This window comes from Salvelinus namaycush, chromosome 30 (genome assembly GCF_016432855.1).
Source record: "Salvelinus namaycush isolate Seneca chromosome 30, SaNama_1.0, whole genome shotgun sequence".
Classification (NCBI taxonomy): Eukaryota; Metazoa; Chordata; class Actinopteri; order Salmoniformes; family Salmonidae; genus Salvelinus; species Salvelinus namaycush.
In genome coordinates, this window is record NC_052336.1 from 2,634,410 (window position 1) to 2,655,064 (window position 20,655).

The 20,655-nt window shown below is 43.8% G+C and overlaps 1 protein-coding gene across 1 annotated transcript in view; it reads right to left on the bottom strand.

Moving 5' to 3' along the window:
* The window catches only part of efl1 (elongation factor like GTPase 1), a 97,792-nt gene that overhangs the window by 72,561 nt on the left and 4,576 nt on the right, over positions 1-20,655 (bottom strand). Inside the window, exons 8-12 of the mRNA XM_038969583.1 lie at positions 19,910-20,033; positions 18,203-18,282; positions 17,923-18,059; positions 17,589-17,711; positions 16,623-16,722 (exon numbers count right to left, since the gene is read on the bottom strand). Coding sequence (XP_038825511.1) covers positions 16,623-16,722; positions 17,589-17,711; positions 17,923-18,059; positions 18,203-18,282; positions 19,910-20,033 — 564 coding nt within the window. The remainder of the gene's footprint in view (positions 1-16,622; positions 16,723-17,588; positions 17,712-17,922; positions 18,060-18,202; positions 18,283-19,909; positions 20,034-20,655) is intronic.

The following is a 20,655-nucleotide window of genomic DNA, read 5'->3' on the forward strand; positions in this document are numbered from 1 at the left end:
TGGGACATAAACAAACAATAAAACAAGCTCTGCTCATTTACAAAGACTATAGGGGGGTGGGCAGGTTGATTACGTTTTGTATAAATTAGACAGAAACGGGCCTAAACGAATACAGGCTTGCCATGAAGACCGCAACATGGGAGAAATGGAACAATGTTTTGTACTGAAGGACTACTTGTGGAATGCTGCTTTTAGTGTGAGGTGTGACTCCTGCAATTTGTCACCCCACACACACACTCTTTCGAACAACACACATACCTGCGTGCACTGCACACACGCTCATGCAAACACACACGCTCATCCCCCTCTTATTCCATTTCACCCGAGATTCACTTATTTGCTCGACGTTCAACAATTCCAACCCGTTGCATTCATAAGCGTACTGCGTAGCTACATTCTTTAACAAAGCGACCACAGCAGAGCTGCCGTGTTTTTCTTGATGAGGTCAAATCAGTCGCTCATGGGCAATAATGGGAAAGCCATGCGTTGTGGTCTCTGGCCTCCGTTGCAGTGGTTATAAAGTAATGGCTTCGCAAGCTTCTCAACGTTAAAGTAGGATTCTCTCAAAACCACAAGCCTTTTAAGTGTGTTATAAGCTGGTTGTGTGCGTGTGTGTGTGATATATATCTGTTTTAAATATGTGGAAAATGAGACGATATTGATACTAAAGCTGTTCGTGAAACAGTCTTCATCAGCATCATACCATGCTGAGGATTTTGGTTGCAGTCTTTCCATTTTAGTCGGAGTGCATAAAAATGTCACGAGAGCACAATGGGTATTTGCTTTCTGCTTTGACGTCAGCCCTTCATCCATACTGGAACATTTTGGGTGGTTGGTTGAAGTCTGACTTTGCTTCTTAGTCTTTGCTGCACGTGCTATTGTGTTGCTGAGATCAAAAAATGTTTGGGTCACATTTGTTCGAGAATTCTCACTTGATAAACTTAGAATTCTGCTTTCGTCACACTTGCAAGATTCTACAGGACATGAACACAGAACACATTGGTTTCACTCTTTTGTACACTGGTTCATGTGTTAACTCAACAGTCTTGTTGTTCCATGATGAAACTCTTTCCAAGTTCTGTTCTAGATGTTTTGCTATCTCTTATAAATAATTAAACATACAGAACAATGAGTTTACAGGATGACTGCTGCTTTAATAAAAAGAAACAGAACATCTAGGTTCCTCATACTGTTAATGAGAGAGGATGTTTTAGTGTGTGTATTCTGCATGCTAGTGTGTGTATTCTGCCCAGCAACTGCCCAGAGCCATTAATAAAACCCACTGACATCACCAGCCAATCAGACATGAGGACATTTAAAACACCAGGTCAAGACTGTTTGTGGAGAGAGAGACACAGACAGATGGAGAGAGAGTCAGAAACGAAGGGGCGAGAGAGGGCGAGAGAAAGAACGGGGTGAGGTAGAAACAGAGGTTGCCCTCTCACTCCTACGAGCAATCTCAGAACTACTACTGAGACCTAAATTGATGGTGGGTGCCATGGTAACAAAGCATAACCATAGCTGTGGAGGCATGTAGGAGTGTCAGCCAGGAACCCCCTGAAGCTGATTCAGAAAGAGAAACACAGAGAGACAGAGAGACCACTGTGACTATGTACAGTGAACATAGCCTTGCTACTGAGAAAGGCCGCCATAGGCAGACCTGTCTCTCAAGAAGACATGCTATGTGCACACTGCCCATAAAACGAGGTGGAAACTGAGTTGCACTTCCTAACCTCCTGCCAAATGTATGACCATATTAGAGAGACATATTTCCCTCAGATTACAGACCAACAAAGAATTAAAAAACAAATCGAATTTTGATAAACTCCCATTTCTATTGGGTGAAATACCAGCGTGCAATCACAGCAGCACGATTTGTGACCTGTTGCCACAAGAAAAGGGCAACCAGTGAAGAACAAACACCATTGTAAACACAACCCATATTTATGTTTATTCATGTTCCCTTTTGTACTATTTTCACATCGTTACAACACTGTAGATAGACATATGACATGTCTTTTGTGAGTGTACATTTTATATTGTTTATTTCACTTTTGTTTATTATCTATTTCATATGCTTTGGCAATGTTAACATATGTTTCCCATGCCAATAAAGCCCCTTAAGTTGAACCGAGAAGGGAAATAGACACATAGTGTCGTATCTAAAACAGCCAAAAGGAAATTGTTTGAAGTGTCTGCATTGAAGGCTATTCATGTAAAACACAAACATGTACCATCTGCAACAGACTACTCATAAACATATAATATACCTGATATTTGTACTGTACACTATACAACAGACCAAACACCCCCAGTCAAAAGTAGATCACTATATACAGTACCAGTTAAAAGTTTAGGCACACCTACTCATTCCAAAAAAACAGGCTGTGTAAGGGCTTGTTGACCAAGAAGGAGAGTGATGGAGTGCTGCATCAGATGACCTGTCCTCCACAATCACCCGACCTCAACCCAATTGAGATGGGATGAGTTGGACCGCAGAGTGAAGGAAAAGCAGCCAACGAGTGATCAGTATATGTGGGAACTCTTTCAAGACTGTTGGAAAAGCATTCCAGGTGAAGCTGGTTGACAGAATGCCAAGAGTGTGTAAAGCTGTCATCAAGGCAAAGGGGGGCTACTTTGAAGAATCTAAAAAATATAATATATTATGATTTGTTTAACTGTTTTTTGTTTACTACATGATTGCATGTGTTATTTCATAGTTTTGATGTTTTCACTATTATTCTACAATGTAGAAACTAGTACAAATAAAGAAAAACCCTTGAATGAGTAAGTGTGTCCAAACTTTTGACTGGTACTGGATGTAGGGAATAGGTGCCATTTGGGACACAGATGATAGTAGAGGCCATTGAATAAGGTATGTTTTCCTTTGCAGAGAAGGCAGATCTTAGCCCATAGGATACTGGTCAAAAGCAGTGCACTATATAGGGAATAAGTTGCTATTTAGAAGACATGCAGAAAGATTGTAAGCAGTTAAGATGGCAAAGCAGTCGGCGAAGTAAACGGAACATGATTATGCATAGTTTTACTTATGTAGCATGTACACAAAGATCTAGGTCAGGCTGGCTCAATGGAGCTGAACTCAACTGTTCCAATATGAACGGTCTAGGATGAAGTTTCCCCTAGATGCCAATCTATGGTCAGTTTCCCACACTAATGGTTAAGGTTAGGAAAGGAAGAGGGGAAGCTGATCCTAGATCTGTCCCAAATGTGTGTCAAGAGAAACAAGACACAGATGCTGTGGTATTTGTAGTTCTTAACATTAGGGACCAGGAGTTTTCCTGATCAGGTTACAACTCCGGGCCTGTATTTATCAAGTGTCTCAGAGTAGGAGTGCTAAACTAGGATCAGAGATACGCCTGAAGTGATATGCACAGCTTCAATGGCCCATGCTAGCCCCCAGGTGGCCACAGATATGCCTGAGGTGATACAGTATGGATTTAAATAATAATAATAATAATAATCAGATAAGAGGTATGTAGTTTCAATGGTCCTACTAGTCCATGGGTGGCCAATGATATGTCTGGGCTGACACGGTATGGATCTGATGAGAGAAAATCTGTGGTATGTACAGTAATTGTCCCCAACTAGTCCATGGGTGGCCTGGGATCTGCTAGCAGCGTGTGTGTGCTTCTGCAGCAGGTGGCAGCCATCAGGGGAAGGAAGGGGTCCTGGCTGGATCATTAGGCTGATGGTGGCCAGGCCTTTTCTACTGTAGCATACTGTGTGTGGGATGGCATGTTTCCTCTTCACTAACATCCTTCACTCTCCCCCTTTCTATCTCTCGCTGAACTAATACAGGCTAGTTAGGTCTCTCTCTCCCTCCCTCCTCTCAGTGTAATGGTAGAATCAGCCATTACAGGTTGGCACTGTGACAGAGGAGAGGAGGAAGTGAGTGAGTGAGTGAGTGAGTGAGTGAGTGAGTGAGTGAGTGAGTGAGTGAGTGAGTGAGTGAGTGAGTGAGTGAGTGAGAAAAAGAGAGCAACCTGTGGGGGTTAAGTGAATGGAAAGAGAAAAAATATCCTCCGTGTACAATGTAAAACACCAAATAATGCATGCAGAGCAGAATTAGGCCGATACCCGCTAATTATCAAAATTTAGAAAAGAGCCATTAAATTCTACAAACAGCTAAAAGGAAGCGATTCCCAAACCTTCCATAATAAAGATATCACCTACAGGGAGATGAACCTGGAGAAGAGTCCCCTAAGCAAGCTGGTCCTGGGGCTCTGTTCACAAACAGACCCCACAGAGCCCCAGGACAGCAACACAACTAGACCTAACCAAATCATGAGAAATAAACAGATAATTACTTGACACATTGGAAAGAATTAACAAAAAAAACAGCAAACTAGAATGCTATTTGGCCCTAAACAGAGAGTACACAGTGGCAGAATACCTGACCACTGTGACCGACCCAAACTTAAGGAATGCTATGTACAGACTCAGTGAGCATAGCCCTGCTATTGAGAAAGGCCGTCGTAGGCAGACCTGGCTCTCAAGAGAAGACAGGCTATGTGCACACTGCCCACAAAATGAGGTGGAAACTGAGCTGCACTTCCTAACCTCCTGCCAAATGTATGACCATATTAGAGACACATATTTCCCTCAGATTACACAGGTCCACAAAGAATTTGAAAACCATCCCAATTTTGAGTCACAAGAAAATGGCAACCAGTGAAGAACAAACACCATTGTAAATACAACCCATATTTATGTTTATTTATTTTCCCTTTTGTACTTTAACCATTTGCACATTGTTACAACACTGTATATATACATAATATGACATTTGAAATGTCTTTATACTTTTGGAACATCTGTGAGTGTAATGTTTACTGTTCATTTGTTATTGTTTATTACACTTTTGTATATTATCTACTTCACTTGCTTTGGCAATGTTAACATGTTTCCCATGGCAATAAAGCCCCTTGAATTGAGAGGAGAGATGAGGTCTGCCTGCCAAGGGGGTTTCTTTCTACTCGACAGACCTGAGGCACAGAGACACTGAGGATCATACCAGGTCAGATAGAGAACAGGGAGTAATTAGGACAGGATCATACCAGGTCAGATAGAGAACAGGGAGTAATACCGACAGGATCATACCAGGTCAGATAGAGAACAGGGAGTAATACCGACAGGGTCATACCAGGTCAGATAGAGAACAGGGAGTAATTAGGACAGGATCATACCAGGTCAGATAGAGAACAGGGAGTAATACCGACAGGGTCATACCAGGTCAGATAGAGAACAGGGAGTAATACCGACAGGGTCATACCAGGTCAGATAGTGAACAGGGAGTAATTAGGACAGGATCATACCAGGTCAGATAGAGAACAGGGAGTAATACCGACAGGGTCATACCAGGTCAGATAGAGAACAGGGAGTAATTAGGACAGGATCATACCAGGTCAGATAGAGAACAGGGAGTAATTAGGACAGGATCATACCAGGTCAGATAGAGAATAAGGAGTAATACCGACAGGGTCATACCAGGTCAGATAGAGAACAGGGAGTAATACCGACAGGGTCATACCAGGTCAGATAGAGAACAGGGAGTAATACCGACAGGATCATACCAGGTCAGATAGAGAACAGGGAATAATACTGACAGGATCATACCAGGTCAGATAGAGGACAGGGAGTAATACCGACAGGATCATACCAGGTCAGATAGAGAACAGGGAGTAATTAGGACAGGGTCATACCAGGTCAGATAGAGAACAGGGAGTAGGGAGTAATACCGACAGGATCATACCAGGTCAGATAGAGAACAGGGAGTAATACCGACAGGATCATACCAGGTCAGATAGTGAACAGGGAGTAATACCGACAGGATCATACCAGGTCAGATAGAGAACAGGGAGTAATACTGACAGACAGAGGGGGGGGGGGGGGTGTTTATGTATGTGTGGATGTGTCAAATCAAATGTTATTTATCACATGCCGAATACAACTACTGTAGACTTTAGAGTGAAATGCTTACCAGCGATGCAGTGTGTGTGTGTGTGTGTGTTAGTGATGCACGGGTCAGCTGTTTTTTCACCCACAATTTTTTTGACAGGCCTTTTAGATAGGCTTATGTTCCTGCTTATAATATCCAACATTTTGGTAGGCTACTTGTCTGTCAACTTATAATTAGATACATGCAGCTTCTCTTCTGTCATTACTTGTTGCCCTAGAATTAAGCAGTAAGGCATGAGTGGGTGTGGTATATGGCCAATATACCACGGCTAAGGGCTGTTCTTAAGCACAATGTATTGCGGAGTGCCTTGAAACAGCCCTTAGCCGTGGTATACTGGCCATATACCACAAACCCCCAAGGTGCCTTATTGCTATTATAAAGTGGTTACCAATGTAATTAGAGCAGTAAAAATACATGTTTTGTCATACGGTCTGATATACCATGGCTGTTAGCCAATCAGCATTCAGGGCTCGAACCACTCAGTTCATAAAACTAAATAAACCCTTGTTCACCAAACTAATGTAATGAATCAGTAGAATGAATGCTTCAATCTAGTTGACGTCAGTAAAGTTCTTTCTCTTGGGCAGCAAAGACATTTAGGGACCGGGAAGAAAATGCAATAGGAAATGGCGCCGGAAGAAATGGCAGCAGTTTTACGGGCGCCCAACCAATTGTGCCATTATGTGGGTTTGTTTTGCGTTATTTGTAACTTATTTTGTACATAATGTTTCTGCAACCGTATCTTACGGCAGAAAAGAGCTTCTGAATATCAGGACAGTGATCACTCACCTCGGATTAGACAAAGATTTTTTCAACAACAAGCAAGACTCACATGATATTCTCCAAACACCCGGCAGGGCCGACATCCCAGTTATTCGCAAGAGGAAGCGACGCAGGTACAGAGGACGAAGAGCCAGATGCCTCGTCAGGACCCGCGGAAGGCGAGTAGTTACCGTAAATATTACTCGCCAACGTGCAATCATTGGACAATAAACTAGACCAGGTACGATCACGAATATCCTACCAACGGGACATCAAAAACTGTAATATCTTATGTTTCACGGAATCGTGGCTGAATGACGACATGGAAATTCAGCTAGCGGGATATATGCTGCACCGGCAGGGAAGTCTCTAGATTTTGCTCGCCTGAAGTAGAGTATATTGTCATAAATTCCAGGCCACACCACTTGCCTAGAGAGTTCTCAGCTATACTTTCGTGGCTGTTTTTTTACCACCACAAACAGATGCTCGCACTAAGACTGCACTCAGTCAGCTGTATAAGGAAATAAGCAAACAGGAAACCACTCACCCAGAGGCGGCGCTCCTAGTGGCCGAAGACTTTAATGCAGGGAAACTTAAATCAGTTCTACCAAATCTCTATCAACATGATAAATGTGCAACCAGAGGAAAAAAAATTCTAGATCACCTGTACTCCACACACAGAGACGCGTACAAAGCTCTCCCTCCACTTGGTAAATCCGACCACAACTCTATCCTCCTGATTCCTGCTTACAAGCAAAAATTAAAGCAGGAAACACCAGTGACTCAGTCTATAAAAAAGTGGTCAGATGAAGCAGATGCTAAACTACAGGACTGTTTTGCTATCACAGACTGGAACATGTTCCGGGATTCTTCCGATGACATTGAGGAATACACCACATCAGTGACTGGCTTTATCAATAAGTGCATCGAGGACGTCGTCCCCACAGTTACTGTACGTACATACCCCAACCAGAAGCCATGGATTACAGGCAACATTCTCACTGAGCTAAAGGGTAGAGCTGCCGCTTTCAAGGTACGGTACTCTAACCCAGAAGCTTATAAGAAATCCCGCTATGCCCTGCGACGAACCATCAAACAGGCAAAGCGTCAATACGACGCTCGTCGGATGTGGCAGGGCTTGCAAACTATTACAGACTACAAAGGGAAGCACAGCCGCGAGCTGCCCAGTGACACGAGCCTACCAAACGAGCTAAATCACTTCTATGCTCGCTTCGAGGCAAGCAACACTGAGGCATGCACGAGAGCATCAGCTGTTCCCGACGACTGTGTGATCACGCTCTCCGTAGCCGACGTGAGTAAGACCTTTAAACAGGTCAACATACACAAGGCTGCAGTGCCAGACGGATTACAAGGACGTGTGCTCTGGGCATGTGCTGACCAACTGGCAGGTGTCTTCACTGACATTTTCAACATGTCCCTGATTGAGTCTGTAATACCAACATGTTTCAAGCAGACCACCATAGTCCCTGTGCCCAAGAACACAAAGGCAACCTGCCTAAATGACTACAGACCCGTAGCACTCACGTCCGTAGCCATGCATAGCTTTGAAAGGCTGGTAATGGCTCACATCAACACCATTATCCCAGAAACCCTAGACCCACTCCAATTTGCATACCGCCCAAACAGATCCACAGATGATGCAATTTCTGTTGCACTCCACACTGCCCTTTCCCACCTGAACAAAAGGAACACCTATGTGAGAATACTATTCATTGACAACAGCTCAGCGTTCAACACCATAGTACCCTCAAAGCTCATCACTAAGCTAAGGAACCTGGGACTAAACACCTCCCTCTGCAACTGGATCCTGGACTTCCTGATGGGCCGCCCCCAGGTGGTGAGGGTAGGTAGCAACACATCTGCCACGCTGATCCTCAACACTGGAGCTCCCCAGGGGTGCGTGCTCAGTCCCCTCCTGTACTCCCTGTTCACCCACGACTGCATGGCCAGGCACGACTCCAACACCATCATTAAGTTTGCAGACGACACAACAGTGGTAGGTCTGATCACAGACAACGACGAGACAACCTATAGGGAGGAGGTCAGAGACCTGGACGGGTGGTGCCAGAATAATAACCTATCCCTCAACGTAACCAAGACTAAGGAGATGATTGTGGACTACAGGAAAAGGAGCACCGAGCACGCCCCCAATCTCATCGACAGGGCTGTAGTGGAGCAGGTTGAGAGCTTCAAGTTCCTTGGTGTCCACATCAACAACAAACTAGAATGGTCCAAACACACTAAGACAGTCGTGAAGAGTGCACGACAAAGCCTATTCCCCCTCAGGAAACTAAAAAGATTTGTCATGGGTCCTGAGATCGTCAAAAGGTTCTACAGCTGCAACATCGAGAGCATCCTGACCGGTTGCATCACTGCCTGGTACAGCAATTGCTCGGCCTCCGGCCGCAAGGTCCGACCGTAGTGCGTACGGCCCAGTACATCACTGGGGCAAAGCTGCCTGCCATCCAGGACCTCTACACCAGGCGGTGTCAGAGAAAGGCCCTAAAAATTGTCAAAGACCCCAGCCATCCCTATCATAGACTGTTCTCTCTACTACCGCATGGCAAGCGGTACTGGAGTGCCAAGTCTAGGACAAAAAGGCTTCTCAACAGTTTTTACCCCCAAGCTATAAGACTCCTGAACAGGTAACCAAATGGTTACCCGGACTATGTGCCCCCCCAACCCCTCTTTTACGCTGCTGCTACTCTGTTTATCATATATGCATAGTCACTTTAACTATACATTCATGTACATACTACCTCAATTGGCCCGACCAACCAGTGCTCCCGCACATTGGCTAACCGGGCTATCTGCATTGTGTCCCACCACCCGCCAACCCCTCTTTTTACGCTACTGCTACTCTCTGTTCATCATATATGCATAGTCACTTTAACCATACCTACATGTACATACTACCTCAATAAGCCTGACTAACTGGTGTCTGTATATAGCCTTACTACTGTTATTTTCAAATGTCTTTTTACTGTTGTTTTATTTCTTTACTTACCTACACACACACACACACACCTTTTTTTTCTTGCACTATTGGTTAGAGCCTGTAAGTAAGCATTTCACTGTAAGGTCTACTACACCTGTTGTATTCGGCGCACGTGACAAATAAACTTTGATTTGATTTAAAAAATTGAAAGATTTTCAGTGCAAAATCTCCAAATGACGTCAGTTTGACCGGTTTTAAGGGAATTAAAAGCTGTGAAAACTACCCAACATGTTTATGATAGGATTTCAGTTCGGCTTGGATGCATATTTTATGTGGTTGAAATACTATCAGCTTTTATGATGCTGATAAAGATAGCACCTTTACATACGGTCCCTAACCGCACATTCATTCTCTCAAGAATGCTTAAAGAAATAAAGAAATATTTCTCCACTCCTGTTCCCGAGTCAAAATGTACATTTGGTAAATTATTTTACTGCAAGAAATACTTCATTTCGGTAGGATTACATAATTAGGCTACAGACCTACAGTCAGTGTCCAGATTCCAGGCTACTATCCCATTAAACCATCTATCTGAACAGTAGCCGACAGTAGTGCTTTATTTTAGGTTGGTTGGGTTTCGGTTAGACTATAAAAAAATAATCATGATTTCCGTTTCGATATTTTTGCATTGTGAAATGATGACATTACAATGATTTTAGAGCTTTGTAACAGAAATTGCAAAACTAAAAATAGTGACCATTCAATTGCCAAAACATAGAAAATATCCCATTGTCTCTGTCAGGTCCTCATTGGGTAGACCAGTGGTTCACAACCAGGGACACTCCCGTAGGATCCCTCGGGGTACATGGCCTATCCACAGGGCGTACTTGAGTAGACTCATGAGACCATAGGTCTACAGGTAAAATGCACATGAGGGGGTACTTCAGGGGTACTCCTGGCAGAGAGAAATTCAGTTGGTGGTAGACTAACCCGGAAAAGGTTGGGAAACACTGGGTAGATATCAATAGAAACATTTAAAATTACTATGAAATGAAACATTTCAGTTGTGTATACTACTTCATTTGTATTTTATTGTATTATTTTCCATTCCTTTAAGTCATGATCTCATCTCTGCTCAGGCAGTAGCAGTCAGCCAGCCAGACCATCTAACGTTATCTCTGTTCTCCCCATACTGTCTTTAGTCATCCTATTTAGCTAGCCTGCTTAAATATGCTGCAGAGCTGTCTAAAAAAATCCTTTCACTAGTTCTTCAAAGTAGATAAGTTATACTTTCACAAACGGTCTCTGTCCCTCTCATCGTTGTGTAGATTCCTCTCTCATGCAGTCTTTGTGTATCTAACCTAACGAAGCAGGCATGTCTCCGCCCTAACAAAGGCGGGAAGGCAGGAGAAAAGCTTCAGTCCAAAATAAGCCCGTAGAAAGGAATGGGGCTTATTTTGGACGGATTTTGGTAAGAATGAAACCTCTCGCTTCGCCTTTTCCTCTTTGACCAGTCTCTGTCCGAGAGAAAAAAACAGGTGCAATGGCTTATGGTCATTGTAGTTAATTACCATGTTTCTGCACTGAACTAGGTTGAATATTTGCTTAATGAAAACTACAACTTCCTCCAGCCCTGGGTCCAACATAGTTCTTGACTTGTGAATTATTTAATTTCTCTCTAAAGAAACGTTGCGTTGGGCTCAAAAATAACTAAACTAAATGAAATTCAAGTAATTGAACCGATGTCGGTCAATTTGTTGTTTATGCCTAATAACAGAGGTAAAAAAACGAATTGTCAGTTAATCGTTCAGCACTACCGGCACTGCCATCATCCTCCTTTACCACTTCCCCAAATCTTTACCAAACTTTAGGCTAATGTTCTTCTATGGTACTTTTTGCCTCAGTGGATCGACGTTAACTTTTTCTGCCCAGGTTCCCAAAAGCATTTGGCCACTGGCGTATAATTTGGTCAGCGTACAGTTACGCCCTAAAACTTAGGCTATGCACTAACACCAGATTTTTTTTAAATATCTACATTTCACAAGGATGTTTTATGTGAGCGAACGAGCCCTGGTCAAAAGTAGGGCACTATGTAGGGAATAGGGTGCCATTTGGTATGCCGCCAAAGCCATTTGTACAGTCACCATCCCATTATAACATGACTATTATCCAAGTGTATTGTTGAGGGGGGAGCTTTCAATAGAGGACACACTATAATAGCTTTCTGGAGAAGACTACACTAATCCTACATCCCAAATGGCACCCTATTCAGCGCACTACTTTTAACCAGGGCCCATGTGGTCAAAGTAGAGCACTATGAAGGGAATACGGTGGCATTTGGGATGTAGCCACACTCTCTTCCTGGAGCCGCACAGCACAGGAGCACTTTGCATCCTGGTCATTAAGCCTAGCAGACGCTATTATGGAAACGCACACAATAAGTGCATTCAGCAGAGGAAGGTGAAACGACCACGTAACACTATCATCTTAAGTGGAACCTTCAAAATGATGTGTTAGAAGCCGCCATAGTACTACAATGTTATCACAAGTCAGACAATTGTTTCCAAAATGTGACGTAATATGTAATTCCTACAACTATCCATATCTACAAACAGTCCAGGGTTCAAATACTTCAATCATCTCTCCCAATACTTGGAGCATTTGTTTCAGTCTGCCTGGAGTGCCAGATGGATTGGCAGTTTTGGGACTTTTCTATTGGTTTATTAAGCCAGGCAAGCTTATAACCCATCCTGCCAATACATTTTCCTCAACACGTGCTTCACAGGCCACGGCCATTAAAATAACACTGGGGAGCTGCGAAAATCTGCTTCTGAGGAGCAAATGTGGTGCTGGGGTGGCTCTACTGTAGTGCAGCATCCCTGTGTTGTATTTGAATGACATCAGTAGAATAGCTGTAACGTAACAAAATGTGGTGCTGGGGTGGCTCTACTGTAGTGCAGCATCCCTGTGTTGTATTTGAATGAGATCAGTAGAATAGCTGTAACGTAACAAAATGTGGTGCCGGGGTGGCTCTACTGTAGTGCAGCATCCCTGTGTTGTATTTGAATGAGATCAGTAGAATAGCTGAAACGTAACAAAATGTGGTGCTGGGGTGGCTCTACTATAGTGCAGCATCCCTGTGTTGTATTTGAATGATATCAGTAGAATAGCTGTAACGTAACAAAATGTGGTGCCGGGGTGGCTCTACTGTAGTGCAGCATCCCTGTGTTGTATTTGAATGAGATCAGTAGAATAGCTGTAACGTAACAAAATGTGGTGCTGGGGTGGCTCTACTGTAGTGCAGCATCCCTGTGTTGTATTTGAATGATATCAGTAGAATAGCTGTAACGTAACAAAATGTGGTGCTGGGATGGCTCTACTGTAGTGCAGCATCCCTGTGTTGTATTTTAATGAGATCAGTAGAATAGCTGTAACGTAACAAAATGTGGTGCTGGGGTGGCTCTACTATAGTGCAGCATCCCTGTGTTGTATTTGAATGATATCAGTAGAATAGCTGTAACGTAACAAAATGTGGTGCTGGGGTGGCTCTACTGTAGTGCAGCATCCCTGTGTTGTATTTTAATGATATCAGTAGAATAGCTGTAACGTAACAAAATGTGGAAAAAGTCAAGGAGGTTTGAATACTTTCCAAATGCACTCTGTGTATGTGTCATTCAAGGATTTTGTTAATTTGTACTATTTCCTACATTGTAGAATAATACTGAAGACATCAAAACTATGAAATAACACATATGGAATCATGTAGTAACCAAAAAAAGTGTTAAATAATATCAAAAATATATTTTATATTTGAGATTCTTCAAATAGCCACTCTTTGCCTTGATGACAGCTTTGCATACTTTTGGAATTCTCTCAATTAGCTTCACCTGGAATGCTTTTCCAACAGTCTTGAAGGAGTTCCCACATATGCTGAGCACGTGTTGGCTGCTTTTCCTTCACTCTGCCGTACTACTCATCCCAAACCATCTCAATTTGGTTGAGGTCGGGGATTTGTGGAGGCCAGGTTATCTGATACAGCAGGTCATCACTCTCTTCCTTGGTAAAATAGCCCTTACACAGCCTGGAGGTGTGTTGGGTCATTGTAATGTTGAAAAACAAATGATAGTCCCACTATAGGCGCAAACCAGAAGGGATGGTGTATCGCTGCAGAATGCTGTGGAAGCCATGCAGGTTAAGTGTTCCCTGAATTCTAAATAAATCACAGACAGTGTCGCCAGCAAAGCACCCCCACACCATGATACCCCCTCCTCCATGCTTCACGGTGGGAAATAAACATGCGGAGATCATCCGTTCACCGACACAGCGTCTCACAAAGACACCGAGGTTGGAACTAAAAATCTCCAATTTGGATTCATCAGACCAAAAGACACATTCCACTGGTCTAATGTCGATTGCTTGTGTTTCTTGGCCCAATCAAGTCTCTTCTTCTTATTGGTGTCCTTTAGTAGTGGTTTCTTTGCAGCAATTAAACCATGAAGGCCTGATTTACACAGTCTCCACTGAACAGTTGATGTTGAGATGTGTCTGTTACTTGAACTCTGTGAAGCATTTATTTGGGCTGCAATTTCTGAGGCTGGTAACTCTAATGAACTTATCCTCTGCAGCAGAGGTAACTCTGGGTCTTCCACTCCTGTGGTGGTCCTCATGAGAGCCTGTTTCATCATACCGCTTGATGGTTTTTCCGACTGCACCTTCAAAGTTCTTGAAATGTTCCACATTGACTGACCTTCATGTCTTAAAGTAATGATGGACTGTCGTTTCTCTTTGCTTATTTGATCTGTTCATGCCATAATATGGACTTGGTATTTTACCAAATAGGGCTATCTTCTGTATACCCCCCTACCTTGGCACAACACAACTGATTGGCTCAAACGAATTAAGGAAATAAATTACACAAATTAACTTTTAAGAAGGCACACCTGTTAATTGAAATGCATTACAGGTGACTACCTCATGAAGCTGGTTGAGAGAAAGTCAAGAGTGTGCAAAGCTTTCATCAAGGCAAAGGGTGGCTACTTTGAAGAATCTCAAATATTTTGATTTGCTTAACACTTTTCTGGTTACTACATGATTTCATGTGTGTTATTTCATAGTTTTGATGTCTTCACTATTATTCTACAATGCAGAAAATAGTCAAAATAAAGACAAAAACACTTCAATGAGTAGGTGTGTCCAAACTTTTGACCAGTAATATATACACTGCTCAAAAAAATAAAGGGAACACTTAAACAACACAATGTAACTCCAAGTTAATCACACTTCTGTGAAATCAAACTGTCCACTTAGGAAGCAACACTGATTGACAATAAATTTCACATGTTGTTGTGCAAATGGTTTAGACAAAAGGTGGAAATTATAGGCAATTAGCAAGACACCCCCAATAAAGGAGTGATTCTGCAGGTGGTGACCACAGACCACTTCTCAGTTCCTATGCTTCCTGGCTGATGTTTTGGTCACTTTTGAATGCTGGCGGTGCTCTCACTCTAGTGGTAGCATTAGACGGAGTCTACAACCCACACAAGTGGCTCAGGTAGTGCAGCTCATCCAGGATGGCACATCAATGCGAGCTGTGGCAAGAAGGTTTGCTGTGTCTGTCAGCGTAGTGTCCAGAGCATGGAGGCGCTACCAGGAGACAGGCCAGTACATCAGGAGACGTGGAGGAGGCCGTAGGAGGGCAACAACCCAGCAGCAGGACCGCTACCTCTGCCTTTGAGCAGGAGGAGCACTGCCAGAGCCCTGCAAAATGACCTCCAGCAGGCCACAAATGTGCATGTGTCTGCTCAAACGGTCAGAAACAGACTCCATGAGGGTGGTATGAGGGCCCGACGTCCACAGGTGGGGGTTGTGCTTACAGCCCAACACCGTGCAGGACGTTTGGCATTTGCCAGAGAACACCAATATTGGCAAATTCGCCACTGGCGCCCTGTGCTCTTCACAGATGAAAGCAGGTTCACACTGAGCACATGTGACAGACGTGACAGAGTCTGGAGACGCCGTGGAGAACGTTCTGCTGCCTGCAACATCCTCCAGCATGACCGGTTTGGCGGTGGGTCAGTCATGGTGTGGGGTGGCATTTCTTTGTGGGGCCGCACAGCCCTCCATGTGCTCGCCAGAGGTAGCCTGACTGCCATTAGGTACCGAGATGAGATCCTCAGAGCCCTTGTGAGACCATATGCTGACACATGCACATTTGTGGCCTGCTGGAGGTCCTTTTGCAGGGCTCTGGCAGTGCTCCTCCTGCTCAAAGGCGGAGGTAGCGGTCCTGCTGCTGGGTTGTTGCCCTCCTACGGCCTCCTCCACGTCTCCTGATGTACTGGCCTGTCTCCTGGTAGCGCCTCCATGCTCTGGACACTACGCTGACAGACACAGCAAACCTTCTTGCCACAGCTCGCATTGATGTGCCATCCTGGATGAGCTGCACTACCTGAGCCACTTGTGTGGGTTGTAGACTCCGTCTAATGCTACCACTAGAGTGAGAGCACCGCCAGCATTCAAAAGTGACCAAAACATCAGCCAGGAAGCATAGGAACTGAGAAGTGGTCTGTGGTCACCACCTGCAGAATCACTCCTTTATTGGGGGTGTCTTGCTAATTGCCTATAATTTCCACCTTTTGTCTAATCCATTTGCACAACAACATGTGAAATTTATTGTCAATCAGTGTTGCTTCCTAAGTGGACAGTTTGATTTCACAGAAGTGTGATTGACTTGGAGTTACATTGTGTTGTTTAAGTGTCCCCTTTATTTTTTTGAGCAGTGTATATATATATATACATAGATACATACATACACCATGAAACCCATAGACAAGAGTGCCATCTAGTGTCATTCCTACAGTCACACTCACTTTCTGTACCTCTGCATGTCTAGGGTCTGACCAAACACACCAAACACACACTTACCTCTGTTTGTTCTGAGGCAGGGCCTTGGCGTCCACCATAAACATCTTGGACACAAACACAATGACAGGGGCTGTGTCATCACTGGAACACTGCATGAAGGCTGGGGACACACAGGACAAGGTTACTGAGCATATAGTTAGAATTCAATAAGAGAACCAAGTACCACAGTATACAGAAATCACAGCATATGCTCTGTGTAAAATATAGGATTTAACAGTTTGACTAAATAATATTCCATTCTTGCTTAAATGTGCCTTTAAAACGAAGAAAGTCTGTGTTCTCAACAGAGATACTGTATTACTCCTTACCCACCCAGATACTATAGAGGTTGTCATGAACATGTTCAAACATTGCCTCTCGTTTTAGCCCAAGCTCTAAAGGCACCTAGGACATGTTCAGTAGTGCACACCGTAACAAAAACACTTGTTTCTTATTGGACTTATTTAGGTAGAACCCTACCCATTTTGGACCATTTAGCTTCTGTTTGTTTCCAAGTGAAGACACCAAACAGCTTCCCTGGCAATTTATTGATATTTGAATATCATTGATTATCCATTAAACAAGGTAGTCAAATCTGGAGGTACTGTGATCTGTACTACCTGAATGTATCCATTTTAAATATTTTGTTAAAAAAAATTCCTCTGTTCCGTGCATTAAAAGCAACACTGATCTCGTTAACATGAGGTGAGAGCTGGAAAGAGATAAGCCCTGCCAACTCTCCTCTCCATAGCCAGGCGGTCTGGGAAAGAAGAAAGCCTTGAACTGGGGCTGTGTGGAGGGAGGAAAGGACTAGCAGGTCTGCTAAACTAACACCTTTACAGGATACAGAAATGCCTTCGTAAAAGCAGAACATGCCAGGTGGGCTTTGGAAGAGCTCACACACATCATCTTCCCCCACACACTGAACCACCCACATACAGCAGACCAAGACAACTTTTCTGCAACTGCAGAGTGTGTGTGTCTCACCGGTCTTCAGCTCCTGGGTCTGCAGGGGTAGTGAGTGGAACCTGCGTGCTCCCACACTCATCAGTCTCTCTATTCTCTCAGAGGTCATGTCCAACGGACTGGGCAGCTTATCACACACCATGACTGGGGCACAGGGTTAAGGAAGCACGCACGCACGCACGCACGCACGCACGCACGCACACACACAGACACACAGACACACAGACACCTCCACACACAGACACCTCACACACAGACACCTCACACACAGACACCTCACACACAGACACCTCACACAGACACCTCACACAGACACCTCACACAGACACCTCACACACATCCAGAGGTAGGATACACAGTACAGCCTGTGAGATGGGGAGCCACTGGCTGCAGATGGCAGAGAGGAGGACTTTGGGGTCGGAGTGACGCAAGTCTCTGGTCATCACCTTAACACCTAGTGACATCATCATCTTCTCTATCTTCTCCTTGTCTCTGAGAGGAGAGCGAGCACACGTACATCATCATTCACATCTCAAAAGCACTCCATCTTCATACACACTTCAACATTTAACAAAGGTGCTGCAAGGAACCATAACAGCATAGAGACAGAGATCACATCTTCAGAGATCCCTTACCGTCTGGTAACAACAGCATCATATAAACTCCATATGTTGTCCAGGACGAGCTGAACAAACAGAGGCTTCTTTCCTTTGGCCTGGAGAGAGGGAACAGAGAAATACAGGAAGAGGAAGAAAGAGTGAGAAAATGGATCTTTCAGAAACAGTCAAACCATTGCTAGTTCTTATCTAGATGGAAAATCATTGATTGGATTTATGCACTATTTTCTTCACTATGGATGCATCCCACATGGCACCCTACCCTGTATATAGTGCACTACAGACGTGGTGTACTGGCGTTAATAGCTGGCTGTTCCAACAAATAGGCTGCAGTGTGGGATTATGAAAGCTCTGAAGAGGCACACACAGTGCTGTGTTTCTCACCAAGCGCACTGAGTGGACGCACGCACACACACCAAAGTGCATAGGCGCACACAGTCATGTACGCACACACACACCAGCGCATAGGTCAACCCGTCCAGTCTCTCAGCTCCAGTACTGTAAAACGACTCGCTTTCTAAAAGTGCTCCAATCCAAATATGACCCTGTGTCACCGAATGTAGAACAAGAGCTGAAATATATAATACGGAGTCAAACCTCCATAGCACTCAAAGCAAGCATTCTATTCCCTATGGGCCCTGCTCAAAAGTAGTGCACTATAAAGGGAATATGCATTCTATTCCCTATGGGCCGTGGTCAAAAGTAGTGCACTATAAAGGGAATATGGTGCCTTCATCTCTCAGAGGGCTGGCTACTGGCTACACTAAAAGCTCTATTATCCACTTTCTATGGACTGAAAATCAATAGGAAAGACTGAAGGTTGGACTGTGGTGTGTGTGTCTTGATGAGTCTACTCTGTTCTATAGTGGAGGAAAGATTATATTGATCCGTCTAATGACTGATTAGATATTTGAACAGTCTGAGAATGAGACGGTCTGTGTGTAATGCATGTTCATTATGGTATGAACATGGTTTCTTTGGGAAATTGTGCTGCCCTCTCCATACAGTCTACTAGCTAGCACTGAAGGCTAACGGCTAATGCAGCCAGAAGGGTCAGAAGCTAGTGTGGTTCTGAGTGGGAGTCTGCAACAGAGTGGCTTTAGTAGTATAACGTGGAAGCCATTAGCACCATACAGCTGCAACACTCAGTCCGTGGGCCTGTCCAAATACCCATACTTGTGTTTTTAATAGTACTCTGATTGGGTATGCAAAAACAGAACATTTTATAGCATGTGAAATTTTGAAAACTTAGTATGATTTAAATGCCAGGATGTCATACTCATTTCATGGAGAAGAATTCGCTGCACAGTATTGAGGAACAGAATGCTCCTTTCAGACCCACGTGTGTTTGACAACAGCTGATCATCAGAGAAGATGACAAAAATGAACAAATGGCAGGGAACAAACCAATTGTGCATCAGATGAAGCCTTCTCAGTATGATGAGCCTAGTATGTTGATATTTGTTGCTTACTGCATACGTTTTTACTAAACATTACGTTCTTAATAGTATGTGGTATGATTAGCACAGAGTGGGAAGTTTTAGTAAGTAGAAGGCAGATTTTAGACACAGCTACTGTCCCAAATTCCCTATATAGTGCACTACTGTTGCGCACTGTGGGCCTTGGTCAAAAGTAGTGCACTATAAAGGGAATAGGATGGTATTCGGGACCGGGACGCAACACTTAGCATTCATTACTGTGGTAGAACGTTAGAATTGGTCTTACGTGAGCTCCCTTCATGATCTTCTTGGCTTTAGCGTTGAGGTAGAAGTCTCCCCAGAGGGTCTTCAGGAGCACCTCAGCCCTGATGCCCATCCTCTGGCTGTGGATCTGGGCAAACTGCTGGATACTACAAGAAAACACACAAAGCTGCTAACGCTGGAAAATACCAATGACAGAAAAGCTAAACACCACAGTGATTGATATTTCCTCTCCATTATGCTTCAGCCTCTTTGTTCTGGGTTGTAGTTTGACAGAGGCCTTCACTGACAATAGCCTGCACTGAACATTTGAAATCTACGTATGTTTGTAATTCTCAGTGATGTGTTGAGTTGTCAAAACAGAGCTTTTTAGGCAAGAAAAGAGCAATGCGTCACTTGAATGGGTGTCGGTGAACACCGCTTGTACAACACTTGGCTTCCACTGAATAACAGTGACATCATTGGTTATTTTCATCGATCCTAGAGCCACAGCTGCCCTCAAAACAAGGTATCTGTGTCCTTGTGTACACACCTGTATAAAACAGACACACTAATGACATACAATGACTATAATGCATACAGTCTAGTCTGTCTGTAGTAGTTACTATGTGACTGCTCTGTAGCATGGGGGAGAACAGTAAACACCTTGCTAGCAGAGCACTGACCTGATTTGAGGAACATAAGAATGTGCAGGCTGGCTAGGATGAAATATCATTACATTGGGTTTGAGATGTTTTGACTGTTATGTGAACAAGAGCTAAAGTTTTCTTC